Source organism: Haliaeetus leucocephalus, unplaced genomic scaffold (genome assembly GCF_000737465.1).
Source record: "Haliaeetus leucocephalus isolate CR32 unplaced genomic scaffold, Haliaeetus_leucocephalus-4.0 Scaffold158, whole genome shotgun sequence".
NCBI lineage: Eukaryota > Metazoa > Chordata > Aves > Accipitriformes > Accipitridae > Haliaeetus > Haliaeetus leucocephalus.
Window position 1 is genome coordinate 658,753 of NW_010972594.1, and position 17,861 is coordinate 676,613.

The 17,861-nt window shown below is 38.7% G+C and overlaps 1 protein-coding gene across 2 annotated transcripts in view; it reads right to left on the bottom strand.

Annotated features, from left to right (window-relative positions):
* Positions 1-17,376, bottom strand: part of TNFAIP8 (tumor necrosis factor, alpha-induced protein 8) — a 20,033-nt gene extending 2,657 nt beyond the window's left edge. The window contains exon 1 of one of the 2 annotated variants that reach the window (XM_010562339.1): positions 17,350-17,376. Coding sequence is in view for 1 of the 2 variants with exons in the window: in XM_010562338.1 (XP_010560640.1) it covers position 1,532 (1 nt within the window). In the remaining variant the exon portion in view is untranslated. Of the gene's footprint in view, positions 1-1,531; positions 1,811-17,349 lie in introns of those variants that run through there. The other variant, XM_010562338.1, reaches the window with a different exon arrangement.
* Positions 17,377-17,861: the final 485 nt, after the last annotated feature.

Below are 17,861 nucleotides of genomic sequence, written 5' to 3' on the forward strand. Positions count from 1 at the left end.
TGCGTTGTCCCCCCCCCCCCCCCCCCCAATGAAAACATAAACTCTGCAGATGCCAAACAGTAAGTCCCTGAATTTGGAAAAGGTTTCCTCTTAACTGTTCGTATTTGGGCAGCTAGGTGTGTTCAGACACAGGGTGCCTCTAGAGTTCCAGCAGTAAGAAGGAACCTGTCCTTCAGGACATGAGACACAAATCTGTATTTTTTCTTCAGCTCCACCTTTGAGAAACTTGGTAACAATCTCTATTTCGGTCATCTCAGAAACTTTCAAGCAGGTTTTGTTTCCTAAGCCTTTTAGTACATACCTGTATTTTGTTTTGAAGCATGAAGTATTTGAGTGCATTTTTTAGAATCTTCACTACATGAGGACACTCAAAAACCAGAGAACCCATTCTTAACCATCTTGAGCAAAGCACTCGAGATCACAAGATAGACATGTTTCTCAACCACAAAGATACAGGAAGACGTTAAAGATGTTAAGCAGTCAATCTGAACTGAAAATATTTGATTCACTTTTCGTGTTTTTAAATGCAAAAACTTCAACTGTTGCTATTAAAAAAAAAAACTAATCAAAGTATTTCAAAGGGTGGTCAAATACTAGAACTCAACAGCCAATGCTTTACAAAGATCTACAGATGAACGATAGCTTTTTTCCCTCCAAAACAACAATATTGATTGTTCTTTCATAACTTTTATTTTTTTAAGGCCTTCCAATTTAGTAATTGCTCATGATGTCTTCTTTCTGACACTCCACAAAGATATGCAGATGTTCATACTAAAAATTTGCTGTTTCAAAGTTTCTTCCATAAATTTGCAGAGAAAACTCCCCACAATACAATATATATGTATTTTAAAATGTTCTTTCCCAGGGTGCTGTAGGTAGTCTTATAAAATGCTATCTATATCACACAGAATGGTCCACGGTAATTGAACAGAAATCCCTACAACCTGCCTCCAGCGAGTCGCACAAACAGTCAGGTATGGTTCTAAGAATTTACCTGCAAAGCATCCATTTCAAGAAACTGAAAAAATGGCAGTTTTCAGAACAATTTACAGTTTTTCAACGAAAACCCCATTACATTACGTAATTTAACATTTGACAAAGTAGAGCTCAACGTGTAATTACCATTGCTAAGCAAAACAGGAATTGCTCACTTACATGAGGTGTTAAACTCTTTATGGCATTTGTCTAAAAACTGTCCAAGTTTTGGGACCACCCAGCACGGCCTATTTTCCATCTGCTTTGCAATACACCAGAAGTCAGTTTCATTTTCCCTGTGGTATTACATGGGTTCTAATTTAATTGCTACATACAAAACTTTCAGACTTCAGTATTTCATTTCAGTCAATCCAAAAAGGAACTTGCAAACTGTATTTTATAATCAGAATTTTTCCTCATTACCAATGGCAGAAAGACCTAAAGTGTATTTCACAGTCAATTGCTTAAATAAAACTGAGCTTAAGCAGTAAGATTACGGAGCTCCTTCAGACCGAACATACATACTTCCTCAAAAAACAGTAAAATTATTACTTACTTGTTCATCAAATGGAAGTGCAATTGTTAATGCTAACAGCAGAAAGAGAGACAAAATATCGGAGGTGAAGACTGGCCTGGGGCTTATTTATTCTGCTAAATCCAGCACACACTTTATCATGGGCTTTGAAATGCTGTCAGAAGCTATCACAGAGCGAACATGGGTTGTTCCTCCTCACTGTACCGGCAGCTCTTCTCAGCTACCCTTCTCTCCTGCCCGTGGTGCTTCATTTTGCTTTGGCACCTCAGAATGCAAAAATACATCGCGGTGGTTTCACTTCCTTGAAAAGAGAGCTGAAAGGAAATTGCACTGCTGAGCAAGCAGTGCAACACCAATAGCCGTTATTACTAACTGACAACTGGTACAATTAGCAGAAAGGGAGGGAGAAGAAAGGTCCTGTGACTCGAAAGGGCAAGGGACGTGTCAAAAAGAGGTTAAAACATTAACCTGGTATCTGCAAATGCAGATACTCGCATGCATGGCAGATGCCCGATTCATGGGTCACAGGGTGCTGGTGAGGGGCGGCCGCTGGCTGCACGCATCAGCAGCACCCCATTCCCAACGTGAGGACAGCCAAGCATCCCCTTTCAAACCTCTGACTACAGATTTCAGATGCGAGTACCTAAAAATAAGCCTGTAAATCCACCTTTACACAACTACTTAAGGCAGCCTCATTTTGTCAGGGCTGATTGTATGTAGTCACATTTTAAGAGTGATTACAGTAGCTGGCCAGGATATATAAATCTCTGACCACACCTATTGTATTGACAGGTCCCATCCTTGCACTTTAAACTGAAACAGTGCCATTTCTCTGGTGGCTTGCAGCACACCCAGAATTTGGGCATGTAATCCCACTAATTTTAAGCATCTCACAGTTTTTCCTCATGACTGCTCTTTATAGCTCCTATTTCTTTCCTGTGCAGTTTTACACGTCACTTTTGAAAAGCGTATCATCAAAAAATACCCCTGTGAAATCAGTGGAATGTCATTTTCTGTACAATCTATACAAATAAACATGATTATATTCAGTAGAGCCACACCTCCACAGACGAGAGCAGTCCAAAGGGAAAGGCTCTGAGAGGAAATCCTGCCTCCATTGCTTTGAAATTCAGAGGATCTTAGGGATTAATGGGGACATCTGCAAAGTCTTCTTATTTATGATTTAGAGGAGCAAACACGTTGCTAGAGACTGCCTCCTGTGAAAGCTGGGAGCTTATTAATTATGAAACTTCTTAATTTTTGCAACCAACAGTATATTGTTTAACATTAGTACTTTGTGTGTCAAAGTCAATAAATATTGGACATGTAGCATTCTGGATGTATTTTACCCAAAATATTTTACCTTATACATGTTTTCCTTAAAACTGTGGTGGAATTATAAATTTGCAGTGAAAATTTAGAACTGTGGGTTAATAAGGTCTTAGGAGACTGGTAAAAAAGTACAAGCAAGCTACTACTTATGGCTGTGATGCTGACTTTTCCCTGACGTGGAAGCTAGTACACCTCCCTCTGTACTGTGGCAAATGTCTATTACCAAACACCCTATTTCTCAACTCTATTTAAACTAAAAAAAAAAACCCACACAAAAAACCCCCCCCCCTTTCCCCCCGCCAAAAACTCCAATGTAGTATTTGGAAAAAAAAAAAAAAAGTTGAATCAAATGATTTCACTGCCTTAAATCAAGGCAGAATGTTTTTTCCACAAGATAAGTGATATTGAACCTACCATTGAATGTTGAGTGTATTCAATCTCATGTACATTGACAATGAATACTTGAGTCCCTGAGTATTTTTAAGCTTGTTGTAATAAAGAAGGACCATAAAAAAAGCATCCAGTAAAAACTTCCAGTGAACCATGTTAAATTCCATGAGCAAGTCAAGAGTTGAGCATGCTGACGTGAGTTGCATTTCTAGTGTATGTACTCAGTATGTTGATACAACAGTCCCAGCAGAAGAGAAAATGTGACTGTGAAGCCATTAATAACAACGCTGCTGTGTGAGACCCAGTTCTCATTTTAGTGATTGGCATACCATGTACTGCGCTAGTACCTGGCGAGTGCAAGGTCTAAAAATAACAGGGGGTTTGGGGCAAGGCACGAAGAACACTTACACAGGATTAGGAGGCAAGAGACAGTATGGACTGCGTGCTTCAGGCAGCATTTCAAAGACTGTATCACATAGCTTTGAGAAATGTGGCAACCGATTTCCTGCCAGGCATCCTGTGTGGACGAGTGTGTTTGCCTCTCTACAGACTGTGGGCGAGAGCTACAGCTAAAAGCCCATGCATGCCGTATGAATTACATGTTCAGTCAGACTCCCAGAGTGAAAGAGCACCATTTCCCTGGAGGGAGGCAAAATGAAATCAAGCAGGATTGACAGCACTACACTCTCCAAGTGTATGTGACCATGAGTCATGCACCTCCAAAATCATGAGATCGCCTAGATATCAAGGGATAAAAAAATTACTGAATTTTTACTTTTTCTTGTGCCTTCTGCTTTTTGGGTCTTTACAGGGCTACCCTTGTTTTCAGGAATGATAAAGGCCAGAAACATTAAAAAAAAATAAATACACTGAGGCGTATAAACATATGACTTCATGTATAAACACATGACTTCAGTAAGGTAAAGCTCCAATGGTGATAAACGGCAAGAGCTAGCATCAGTGAATGAACAAGTCCTGAAGTACAGAACAGCCAGAAATAGAGTCATAAACCTGTTACCAGGGCTGTAATAATTTTCACAATGTACTTATTATGTGACGATAAGATTAAAAAATGAGTGGTAGGACACAGACTATGAATTCTTCAGATATGAATAAGGTAAGCTGATTTTTCTAGCAGCCACCATGATTTATAGCTTCTTAATAACCATCAGAGCAAGTGAGTCATGGTTTCAAGGAACATTTTTTGGTGGTATGATTTTTTTTTATTATTTTTTTTTTTTTAAAACAGAAGCGTCAGTATTTTGATTCTTATCTAAGTGCTTCAAAGTTTCCTGGGTGAAAGGTGTGTAACAAACTTTTTAAGAGCACTGATAAAGTCCTTGCAATGTACAAATCCTTCCAAAAATCCAGCAGTCCCCAGATGGTCACTTCAGGATATTGGCCTGTCTCTGTGTTTGCAAGTGTTTGTTCACGTGTTGGCTTTTCAAAAGCTGATGAAAACTGAAGCTTGTACCAGACATGCAAGACCAGCATGCTTGTACCAGACAGTGCTCTGACAGCTTTCACTCTTCAACCTCAGACACTGGGACTGCAACTTCTAAGCTGGCTGATGGCAGGGGTGAGAAGACGCCAGGGCAGCCACAGAGTTTATGAGAAAAGGACTGCAACAGGGCAGATAGCTTGGGCAAGCACCATCAGGCAGTGGAAAACCCAGAGGGCAAACAGCTAAGTGCAGAAGGAGAAAAGAAAACCCAGACAAAACAAGGGCCCTATACAGTTCGTATTCCTTCCATATATCTGTACTTTTTTGATTCAGGTACACAAGGTCCTTATTTGAAAAGCAAATATTTTATCTGGCACTTTGTTTTTAAACAGGGAGATTTATATATGAATAGCAATTTTAACTACAAAACAGTTTAAATTAAAATTTTCAATGCATACAAAGCATTCGTTCATAAAGGTAAGTAACCTTTGCCTACAGTTCTCTTAACAGGTACAGTAAATTGTACTAAATTCTCACTCACCATAACTTTTATCAACTGAGCATACTATGAGAATGTTAGTTAGTCAAGCAATGTGTACTAATTTTAACATTCACACTGGAAGACCTTTAAAAGAAAAAATACCCCAGCTGAAGCTAAGCCTAATGCATGGCAAACACTGCATGAGCAGGCTTACTGGATTTGGAAGTCAGCTCTGCAGCTGCAAGTCATTCTGAAGCAAGAGTTAATCAAGCAATTTTGAAAAAAAAATCTGGCTAATGAAGCGTTTTTTGAAATATACAGTATGTCTAACCTGCATACTCATGCTGAAAGTAAGCATACATTCAGCAGCAGCAACACAGGAAAGAGAAAAGCTAGAAAAACACCCTTGAGAACACGTTCTTTTACTCAATAAAGTGCCAAAGAAGTCATTGTCAATAGATTTGCAGAACACATACAATATTGTTATATGCTTCCTGATTTTTCTATTTAATTCTAGCCTTAGTGTATTAATATGTCCAAAATTTGACCAACAGCAAAAGACAACCCACATTCTAGCTGCAAACCCAAAAACAAACCACGAAAAAAACAGAAAACAAAACACTTTTTTGATCAAGAGGTGAGAAGAATTGCCAAAAAAAGTACCTGGAAGTTAAGACTGGGTAGCGTGGCAAGGAAAGATGCTATTTCCAACAAGAATGTATGTGCAGAGTTTTGCAGTCCCATGAGAGCAGTCTGTGCCAACAAGTTATTCTGGTTTTACGTGCCTGTGCTTCCCACAGCCACCCTGTGCATCACATGATACGTATACTGTAGCTGATTTAGGAGTTTAAAAAGCCTTTTTAAAAGCCCTTTTTCCTAGAGCCTCTGTGTGTATTTTAATTAACAGTGCAGCTTTAATAAGGAAAAAAAAATTCAGATTAACTTCTGATGACTGCTCTTAGAGAAGCATATTTTAAAATAAGTTGGATATTAAACAGAGAAAATGACAGTTGCACAGAGTAGGGTCATGAACTTAATCTGGTATTTCACTCCTTTGCCACCATTTGTTTTCCTTGCTGGAATGTAACAACAGGTGTTGTGGTATTAAATACGCAGCCTGTATATTTCAGCTGTTGGCCATTTCAGGCCTACATCAAGTTCCTCTCTATCTACCAGGTGTCCATGCACACTCAACAGTAATACTGCACAAATTGTTTCACAGGAAATAAAGTGTATCTTAGGTCACTCCCTTTGATCAAGCAAATGCCATGCAGGTACTGTATTTTTTTGTCCAGCCTTAGAAACAGGTACCAAACTGCAGCAAGGCAAAGTGCCAAGCTCCCTAACCCAGGTGGCACTTCCAGTAAAATAATCTGGCTGTTACAATTGAATGTTTTACCAAAAGTTAAAGTGTAAAAAGAGGTATCTAATTGGTCTTACAACCATCCGGGCAAAAGGATTGTCTTCCCACAAGAAAACATTAGCCGTAGTCACAGGACCTAGAGTATAACAGAAGAGCTTCTGGCTTGAATGCAGAAGGAAAAACACTGAGACCAGTATCCCTGGAGAACTCTGAATCCATTGGAGAGTCTTAAATTTTACTGGGGCCGGGGTGTGGGGCGGGGGTTAAGAAGAAGTTTAAGATACCTGTGGCAAAAATACAATGAACTGGAAGGTCAAGACAAGATGGCAACCTGGCACAAGAGGCAGGGAACTCAACCATAAGGACAAAGTAGCAACCTGGCTGTCAAAATGCAAGGGGCACATATTTTGAATGGCATGCAAAGAAAGCCACAGCAGATGCTTCAGAGAGTTCAAATGACAGAAAGGTTTGTGAGTGATCTTACAATAGCTTTGAAAGTAGCTAATAATGTCTTTCCAGTTCTCATTCTCTGTTCTTCTCAATGTTGATCTGTATGCCACCCTGTCTGTTCTTTGCAGACAGAACAGGAATCGTTAGGTATTACCCCTGTATTTTCCACTGGTTGCCCGGAGAAATTAAATTACACCTGCCCCCCACTCACATAATTTGATAGCTGTTTTCTCCTTTCCAAAGAAACTTCTGAAGAACTGAAGATTGCCACAGCTACAGGCCAGACACAGAAAAAAACAGTAGTGATTCCCAGGACACTCAATTCTCAGGCATCTGGTTAGTATATTCTTTTTTCAATATCAACATTGAAATGCAGATTATAAAACACAGGAATATATGGCATCTAAAAATTTTACTTATCAGATCCTGGCTGTTCATTAGGCCTGGGACACTAGTGACACACTTCATCTCTTTTGCAGTTTTTAATTTTTCACTACCTGTTTTCCTGTTTTATAGCATAAAGGATAAGTTTTCTGGCATTAAATGAAAGGCTGTACATAGAATATATGCTTTGTCTACTCTTCCACACAAATCATTCATGGTACCTGCGATTATGGAGTACTACACTTGGTGGCCGTAGTGGTCTTTTTCCATTGTCCCTGCTAACACACATTTCCCTTACTTTCCTTTTCCACAAGAAGCAAATAAACCAACACCTCAGTTTTAATTTTTTCTCCCAATATTTAGTAGCCACAGCCTGTTCCCTCTGTATCCAGACTGCAACTACCAGGACTTTCATCTAAACTTCCAGCCATGAAACCAATGGTTGAGAATATTTTCTCTTCTTCATTCCCTTACTCCCTCACTGTTAGTTCAGAACAGGCTCCCCAAGACACAAACGCACCGTCTACCTTTTGGAGGTTTTGCTTTGACTTCTGTTTCCACTTGGTTTGCTTTATTCCTGGCATCTCCAATTAAAAACCAATGCTCAATACAGCTGAAAAAGTATGCAAAGTATTTCTATACATAAACACTTACTGGGGAAAAAAAAAAGCAAAACACACCTTTAAAATCTTTGACTTAACAACACTTAAACTCTCAAGCTTAAATTGTGACTGTCAAAACACAGGTCACAGGTCCACCTCCCCACAAATCTTAAGAGTTTGGTTTTGCTTTCATTAATGTCATTAAATCCTAGTAAAGGATAAAGCATAAGAGAAAAATTGTGTCTTTAATACTGTTAGCAACTTGTTCTTCTGTAAAATTAAATCTTCTGGTTAAACATCATGTGTGTGACAGTGTAATTTTCTTTTCTGTCAGGAAAAGTATTATTTGGATACAGAACTTTGATACCTAGTAAAGCACCAGCAATCCTATTTATTTTTAAATGTTGCAAATATATTTACTGACTAAAACTAGACAGTCTCCAGAGATCCCTTTCAGCCTCAACTGTCCTGTGATTCTGTAAAACCTGCATCTGTTTTGTATTTCACTCCTTGGAGCAAGGCATAGGGAATGGAGTGCACTGTTTTTTACAGCTGTTAACTACTGTAGAATTTAAGTGTTCAGCTTCTTTACTTTGCACTGCCATCAAACGGTATTTTTAAGTAGGCAACGAACAGCAATGATCAGCTATGAAGGGCTATCCACCACCAGGAAAGGTTGTTGTAGCTTGAGATTTTCAGGATTATTACCCAAAAAGTAAGAAGGAAGGAATGCAAATTTCAACCCAGAGAAGGAAAGGCCTGAAGTGGTCAAAATAAACACCATCAATCTAAATTTCAAATTAGTTGGATTACATTTTTGCACTGAAATAAAAACATCAACAGTTTCTCTTCCCCTCACTGTGATACTGCTATCCTCTCCTCCCATACTGCATGGTATTACATAACAAGCCACAACAAACTGATCAACATCTAAATCCACCATAATTTACATCTCTTTCAACTGATTAGAATACCAACTGCTTGTTGCAAAGAAGGGTTAGTTTAAACACACATTCAGGACAGTGATGTCTTGCGTCACAGACTTCTAAATCTCTAATCTCCAGCATTGAGGACAAGGCTGTGAGCTTGGTGAAGACATTTTATCACAGATGTAGACACCAGAGCTGAACTTTATTCTTACCTCTTCCTGAAGTATCCACTATTTCTGTTCACAGCTGCTCAAATTCACGATTCATTGTTTCAAGTTCTTTGTTAGTTTCTGAAGTAAAGTCCAAGTCACTATTTCTCAGTGAACATTTTTAACATAAATGTTTTTAAGTGAACAGAAACATTAATTCATTTTCTCTTTTGCAAGTAGGAAAAAATAGCCGTTGGAATCAGTAGCTGAAATATTCACCAGTATCATTTACTTGCTTTTGTTAATATTAAACCAAAATTTTCTTCCTCCTGTAAAAAAACCTATCTTTGTAGAACAGTTTGGTGAAGCAGACATAGTAAAAGCAAAAACAAATCTTATGAATGCTTTTAAGTTTTGAAACAATGGAATTTCTGCATTTTTCAAAGTCAAAGTTTCCTCCACACCTCAATGAAGTTAATTAAGTGCAAGCTTGTCTGTGCATGCACTGATTCAGTGCTTTATTAATTCCTATATGAAATGAAATGTAAACATTTTGGGATCACAACTTGAGGGTATCACATTCTTAGAGGTCCACTGAAATCACAGGTCAGCTACCAATGCCTTAGAGAAACCCGCAAGCACTGCCCTTCATAGATACATAAAACACATCTCAGAGTATGTCCCTGGATTTCAAATTACAAACCTTTCATGGATAAACACTCTGAAATAAATGAAACACTAACTCCCACTTTACTGCAATTTATTCTCATTACTGTAAACTGCCAGCAGGAACAGGACTCTCTGCAGACACCCCAACATTTGTATATTGTAAGTCAAACTGAAATGTAGGTTTCCCCTATTACTATGCAAAACAGACTCTTTGATCTTTCATTGCTAATCTGTATAGTTATAAATAACGATACTGAATTCAGCAAAAGGTAGGGAAAAATAAATTAGTTTATATAGTGTGTATTCAGTCCTCTACATTGCTTCTGCTGAAAGAGATCTGTGGTGAAGATTTTGGATCCCAAGTTTCCCAGACCAAATCTACCATGCCATGCAGAGGCACAGGCTCTCCATTTCTCATTGCTAGCCAGTCAAGCACTATAAATCAACCACAAAACAGATTGTGACAGGGAATCAACTAATGAAACTGAAAGCCACACCCCAACCCAGGCAGGGAATCCTATGAAGAAAAACGAAATGTATCAGAAAACATCCCAAAAGGATGAATACAGAATGAAAATCTCAAAGGTCAGGTTTCCCAGTGTCTCTCCTCCTCGCTCAAAACAAGACTCTACCCAACTGACAGCAGATTTCAGGCTTGTGCTTTTGGTGACATTATGGTTAAAAGAACCAAGCTGCTGGCAGTCACTAATCCCACAGTACCCTGTTCAGTAGTCATGATGGAGGTGCATACACAAAAGAAAAAGTGTACACCTACCATTAAAAAACACAGGTAACTCGGCAAAGCTACTGATTCAGACAGAGAAAACATGAAAATCTGTGACTTCCAGATTTCCCACAGTACAAAAAAAAAGTTAATGTCAATATGTAGAAGACTAACATTCAGATTGGTGCTATTGATTAATGTAGAAACAGTCAGTCTAGGCACTCAAATTTCTACAAAGTCACGTACAGCAACTGTTACTAACAGTACTACTACTATGGGATACTACTGGATCTATGAAGTTATCTACCCAATAAGCAAACATGAAAAATTAATCCTTAAACATGAAAAAACCCACATTTTAGCTTTAAAGACATAATGAAATAGGTGAAATTATTTTTAGCCCACTACTTCTTCTATGGAGTGTGATGTACGGAAAAAGAAAAACAGAAGTTGTTTCATAAAGTAGCATAAAAATCAGTAGCTCTTTCACATGTCTTTATGAAATGCTCTCCTCTTATCAAATTCTGTAATTTAATTGTAACAAAAAAAATCAGTCCAGAAGGTTGAAATAAACACCTGCAAAATAAAGCAAATTAAAACTATATATTACCCAAATGTGTTTATAGAGACTCTACATGCCTGAGGAGAGAGGGGGGAGGGGAAGCAATTTGCTTCTCAGAAAGCAGTATTTAAAGAACCCTTATAAAACTGTCATATTTAACAGAAGATTTGACCAAATGATAAATCATTACTGATGACAGGGATGACTGAATAAAAATTACAAATTACAATTAGTATTCGATTGTTACATTTTCCTTGTGTTATCCCTGGCACATGTATTACAATATACTCATTATTCTCAGAGGCCATTCATTTAGCCTGTTTCTATACTTGGAAATAATACTAATATGGAACACAGCCTTCCCAAGTGTAGGTGCAAGGCCCTTCCCTTACCCAGATACTTCTTTTGATTCTCCAGAGATTCACTGACCTTTGCTCCCTGATCTCTAACCTCTGTCTCATTTATGACAGCGCATAGTTTACAAATTCCCAAAGAAAATAACCTGATGGTCTAAGTACTATGACTTAGCAAATGGAGTCAACAACAGGTAAATGGAAGGAAGACAGGGAAACTAAGTCCTCTTGAAGACACTACAGCTTGAGTGGAAAAAGCCAAGTAACCTCATCCAACTTCGGATCTGGATCCAACTTTAAAGCTGGCTCTGCCTCAAGTGGAAGATTGTGCCTGATGACCTCCCTACAGCCTCAGCTAATCTATGATTCTCTCCATCAACCAGATAGCTCAAGGGACTGTATCTTATTTGAAATTGAACACGTGAGTCTTGCAGTTTGCTATGGATTAAAAGATTTGATTGCATAAGTATAATTATATTAATGGAATTTTCTGAAAGCAATCTAGCATTCAACCCAACAATTGCAGCTAAATGATTAACCTGTTAAGAGTTTCAGTGATTCTCTTAAGTAACCTAGCAGCTACAGCTAGTGCTTATCCCTTGGCCTCTGCTCAAATTACCACCTAGCTTCCTCATCTGCTCCAACTGTACAAGGAAAAGATTGCTAAATACATGGGGTACGAAGCGTTCTGCAGAACACAACTACTCCATAGGGACTTCCAAACATGGTATACAACAAAAAACACCAGTTCAACCCATTCAATTCTGAGCCTGTAGATGAAGCAATGAGAGGGGGCACCTAATTTATTCACAGATTATTGTAAAGGTTACCCTGATTTGGCCGGGAAATTAAAACCAACCATTCTTTTGATTTTTAAGGGGAGAGATGCAGAGCTGCTTCCAGAGTCTTACAGTTTAATAGCCTTAAGTCAATGCTCTTACAGAGAGATTCAAGTGCCCACATCTAGATGGAGCTGCAGCAGCTGTACTACAAACCACAGCAGTTGTATTCCTGTCCTCAAGGCCCTTTATCAGTTTCGTGTATCTTGTTGCATTAAATGCACAATCCTCCAAACTACATTAAAAAAATCTAGCAGTTCTGACTTGCCGGTGTACCGTGGTCTTGTTTCCTCCAAATTTCCCATTGCTCCTTCTTCATTAAGGTGTTAGCATGTTGCTTTTCCTTCCACCCCCACTATTTGCACCTCTTGCAATGCCTTCCCCATGCATATGTGATATAGTATTACAGTGTCCGGTTAGTAATAATTCTTGCTAATTTCTCATAAGCTTACTTCCTTTTTTCCTTCTTTCCTGTACTAAAGTGATATATTTTGCTTTTATCTTCTATTAATCTTGAATTCTAATAATCTATAGAAGGGATTACACAAAATGTCAAACTTAAGCATTGCTCTGATATATAGAGCTGCGTACATGATATGTATGACCTTAGTGATCTTCTAATTCTTTTTATCAGCAGTAGGCAAGTTATCTGTGGAATAAAAAAAATCCTCAAATTGACTAATCTAGATCTCAGACGCATCCATTGGGGCCACATTCTTCCTGCTCCTGACTTTTCAGACTACTCTCAACAAAAGGCCCCTGTTTCACTGGCCTTAATGTTTTATTGAGATTGTTGTTTTGACAAGGGAGGGTAAGCAAAGAGCAAGGTGAAACAAAGGAAGCCCACATTTTTTAGTCTTCGGGGTGAGAGCAGAAGGTGGGTCTAATAAGTGGAGGTGAGCACTGATTATCTGGATAACGCTCTACTTGCAGTTTGGATCTCCTCATTCTCTGTTATAAAAGCATAAAAGGTTCTAACAAATGTAGTTTTGGAGACAGTGGGATGGAGAATCTTACATTACAGACTCCCATCGCTGTTTTGGAAGGAATGAGTGGCCTGTAGGAGCACAGGAGCAGACTTTTTGTTATCTAAATGAACACAGTTCTACCCTGGAAAACTTTCACACAATGAAAGGTGACTGCAAAACGTCAAAACAAATCCATGACTACTTACAGGAGGGAGTACTGACTTCTCAAAACAGTGAGTGCTCTGTGATTTTAAAACCCATCTGCCTCTGTTCTGAGCTCTAGAAGGAACAAAACAGGTGAGCTCATTTCTCAGTAATCTCATTTAGATTAAAAAATGCTAATTGTATCTAAAAAAGCTCTGAGCACTTGTAGGAATGCAGAGATCTCTCTCCCCCATGAAATGTGGTACTTCAAGTATGATAACGGGGCAATGCAGGCTCTCACTACTTCCAAGTTTGTAAACCAATATCCACTGTTTCATAGGCTATATACTACATTCACTCTGATATGTTATTATTTTACTTTTCCTTTGAGACATTAGATTTATCTCCTGTTGTTTTCTAAATATACAACATAAAACCTGTAGAATGAAGCTGTAGTTTTCTGAAGCTTTATATAAATTACTATTTCCTTCTACTGAAGAAATACTATGTAAGGAATCCATTAACACCACAATAATTTTAACCAGTATTGACATGTATTTAAAAAGGTATGTTCATGATACATATTTTTAATATGACAGCATTAAGAACATTCCTTCAGATCTCAGAAAGGAATTAAGTCAAATAACAGCCTGAAACCACTTGGTACCTTCCTTGGTACATGACATGCCACCATGCAACACCAGATTGAAATTATGCCATGGAGTTAAATGCTATAGTCATCTTCTTGACTTTACCATGCTCTTTGTTTCATCCAGGGCAAAAGTAACTACAAGAAAACGTGCCAGGGTTATTTATATCGTGACAGTTGTTGGAATCTGTAAATGCAATACAGATTGATGCCATACACACACACAAACACATATTTACCACAGCACTGTGGTATACAGATGAATACAAAGATTGTTCTAATGTTACTAAGAAGCATGATGGGAGAAAAAAACCCCAACTGTTTCATGTTACCATTCTAATACGGACCATGCAGAGATCAAAGGCAGAGGCTGAAAAGCCTAGATACGCTGCTGCATGCCCCATATCCAGCAATTAGTACAAAATACAGTGAAGAAATGATTGTCTTCTAGGAATGCCTTTTTACTCCCAGTTCCTGCTAAAAAAATTAAGATTTGACTTGAGGTCAAAGACTCTACCTTTATTCTATTAATTATAAAAAAAAGGAAAATCTTCAGGAGTTCGCCATTCAAAATTGACCTTGATTTTGGGTTTCACTGTAACAATGGGTATAGTTCATTTTTACTGTAGTAAAAGCTATGGTCTTTGATCTTGTTATGCAGATTTAAAAAAAAAAATCCATATTAACCCATTAAATCTACTTTTATAGAAATCCCAATGTTCTCCAAATACTGCAATTCAGTTGTATAAAGTAGCTGGAAGTGAAGTATTGCTCACTTCAGCATCAGATCATTGTCAGAACACACATGATGTTCGATGCTATTACTATGCGCTCAACCCTCCTCTTCATTCAGGCTGATCTTCCAACACACAAGAGTCACACCTGGAAGTTGCAACTGAATTTCACAGCTCCTTATATATCCCTTCGCTAGCTCCAGGCCAGTGATCCTTCCCTGGCTACCTGAGCATCTCTGCTTTAAGAAAAATAGAAAAATTCTGCCTTTGCTTACAAACAGCATTAAAACAATATTTTCCTGTAGCTTTCTCCTCCTTTCACTTTTTAGCATGTAGCAGTTCAACCACTATGCTTTCATTGCCAGCTTTGGCCTTGAAATTTACAGAATCTGGTAAAATAACTATTCTAAAACTGTCCAAGTGTACCCTCTACCCTTTCCATAATCAGTCACAGACTTTTACCCACTAATTCTCTGGCTGGACCTCCTAAATTTGGGGTAAATCAGAATTCCTCTTTTAGAGTGACGTTCAGTCTTGCACCTAAAAGAAAAATCAACCACCCCCACTTTGGTAAATCACTTAAAAGATTACATATGCTCAGTGTCAAAAGCCTGAGCCCTAAATTCAGTTTGGATTTGTGAAGCGTTGATTTTCTTTATGCAAAAAGCAGTTTCTTGATGAAATAGAGACAGTTAGTTGAAAGACTGCCTCTTTTATGCCACACACACTGGACGACTACAAATCCACAGGTATTTGATTGTGGTTTTCAGTATTTCGATTGGTGATCTTTCATGCCATGTTCAATCAGACCAGGCAAAATAGTGTAAAAGCTGCAGTTCCACATATTCACCTGTTAATCCCAGTCTTCATTCACATACACACTCATTCCTCTTTTCTCATGCATCTTCTAAATTATTGCTTTACAGATGGGAGTGTATTACCAGGAATAAATTTACAGACTGACTGAAAAATCTCAGTGACATCTGTACCTTATCTTCCCACAATGGCTACTGGTTTTATTTTCCATTCTAACCTATTAAAATCACAGGCCAGCAAACCCCAAATATTTTCCCAGCTAAAAATAACTAAGCAAAAAGCTACCCTTTCTTTCCTGTCTCAGCCACCTGCTCCAAATGCCTTCTTCAGCATGAAGATCCTGGCACCTCAAATTGTTTCAAAAGAAATTCACAGAGATGCAAAAATATTTTCAGAGGACTTTAAGAATCTGAGTCATCTAAGAAGGTAAGAGGTTTCTTTAAAGAAGTAAATTTACATTTCAACTATGGCCAACTTAGTAAAATCATCTGGAACTTCCTGTATGAAACCAGAGGATCTTTCATGCTATGGCATGCATGCTGATCTCTCCTGCCCTAAAACTGAGAATGCTTACATTGCCATACTCTTATTCACATATTATCTCTTTCAAACAGTTTCTATAGAGAAATATATATTTTTTTTTCAGTTCTGCTTTTCAATAAAACTGTCTTACAGAATCTTCTTGGAAAAAAAAGAAAAGCTGCCTTTTAGGTCATCTGCTCATTCGATGAGAAGAAAAAAATAAAAAAACCCTGACATTGTTGTAATTCTTATCAAAACACAGACTATTGTGCTTCATTACTAACCAGGTTCTACCAGCATTATTAGCATTAAGTTTGATTTAGTTCAAGCTGACTTTTCTGCAAATCAACAAAATACTCTTTTATGCAAGTAAGCAGATAGAGGTCCCTGGTAATGTTATTCTTCAAGCAGGGGAAGCTGTACAGAGTGTGAGGGGAAAACCACCTGAAATCTTCTTAAAATTTCTTGTTTTCACCAAATACGAAATGCTTAGGTTGCCTTACTGCTTGCGTATCTGTTGGGTTTTTAAAATAATTTTTCTGAGCCATACTGGACCTCTGTAAGTCTGAGTCTCCCTGTGGACTATTTGGAACCACGAAACATCAATTCTGTTCTAAGAAATCCAGCATATAACCCCACCACTGCCCTGTTCCTTCTTCTGTATAAATGCTCTTTTGTATATAGGCACTTTCAGGAAATTGCCCTCCTCCTCCCCCGCTTGCTCCCTACTGTCCTACTCTGGCTCGCACCCCCTCCCAATCAACACTAGGGAATAATTGTATTTTTGTTGGAGCACTTCCAGCTCCTCCACACGTTCCACTCCAGAAGCAGTAAATGAAACCCTGTAGCTTTGGCACACTCCTCTAAGCTTTAACACACGCACACGTGTGCATCCACCACACTCATTCGGACAGGGAAGTAAGCGGCATCAAGCTTATTCCCAAAATAACGACCTTTCACTTCTCCCTCATGCAACTTCCTCTTTTGCTGAAAAATACAGTGCTTCCAAATAAGAAAAAAAAAAAAAAAATCTTCCTCTTTCGATATTCTGCTACCACTGTTTTGAAACACCCATTCTTCCACTTATCAGTATTCCACCTGTGAGTAAATTACCATTGCAGAGACAGACAGATATCCCTGGGTGCCAACATTTCGGTCATTTCACATCCAGCGACATCAGCAAGACTTGGGATGGTTTTGCCAAGGCATTTTCCCCTCCCCTCTGAACACCCGAGAGCCAAAGCGAGCCGAAACTCTCCCCTGCGCTCACAAAACCAGCACTGGCAGCGGCAGCCTCCGCCTTCCCTCTCCTGCCAAAAGAATTAAAAACCGTACCTTCCTTGGGTTCGTCAGCCTCCGAACTCATGGTGTCAGCTCAAGGCACTGGGGACCAGATTACAGCTGACGTGCACACTGAGAAGCAGGCGCAAGTCAACTTCTCAAAAAAAAAAAAAAAAAAAAAGAGGAAAAAAAAAAAAGAGAGAGAGGGTTGGGATTTTAAGGGGAAAAGTCTATGAATTCAGCAAATCACAACTAAGCTACTTGAAAGGGATCCCGCCCCTTTCTCAGCTGCACACCAGCGACTGTCTGGAAAACCAGCACCTTCACAGAAACCCTCATTTTACTCGCCAGCAGTCGCCGTTTAGGCATTTTATTCTCCCCAGTCTGTAGGAAGGGTGGAGTTTTCACTTGTTGCAGCTTGCCAACATGGTATGAGAAAGCAAGCATGGGAGACCAAAAAAGCCCTGAGCACGGAGCAGTGTCTGACTGTGGTAACTGACAATCAGATTGGGGCTCTCTTAACTTGCAGGAAAAACTAATTTAAATCAATTATTTTTTAATCCTAA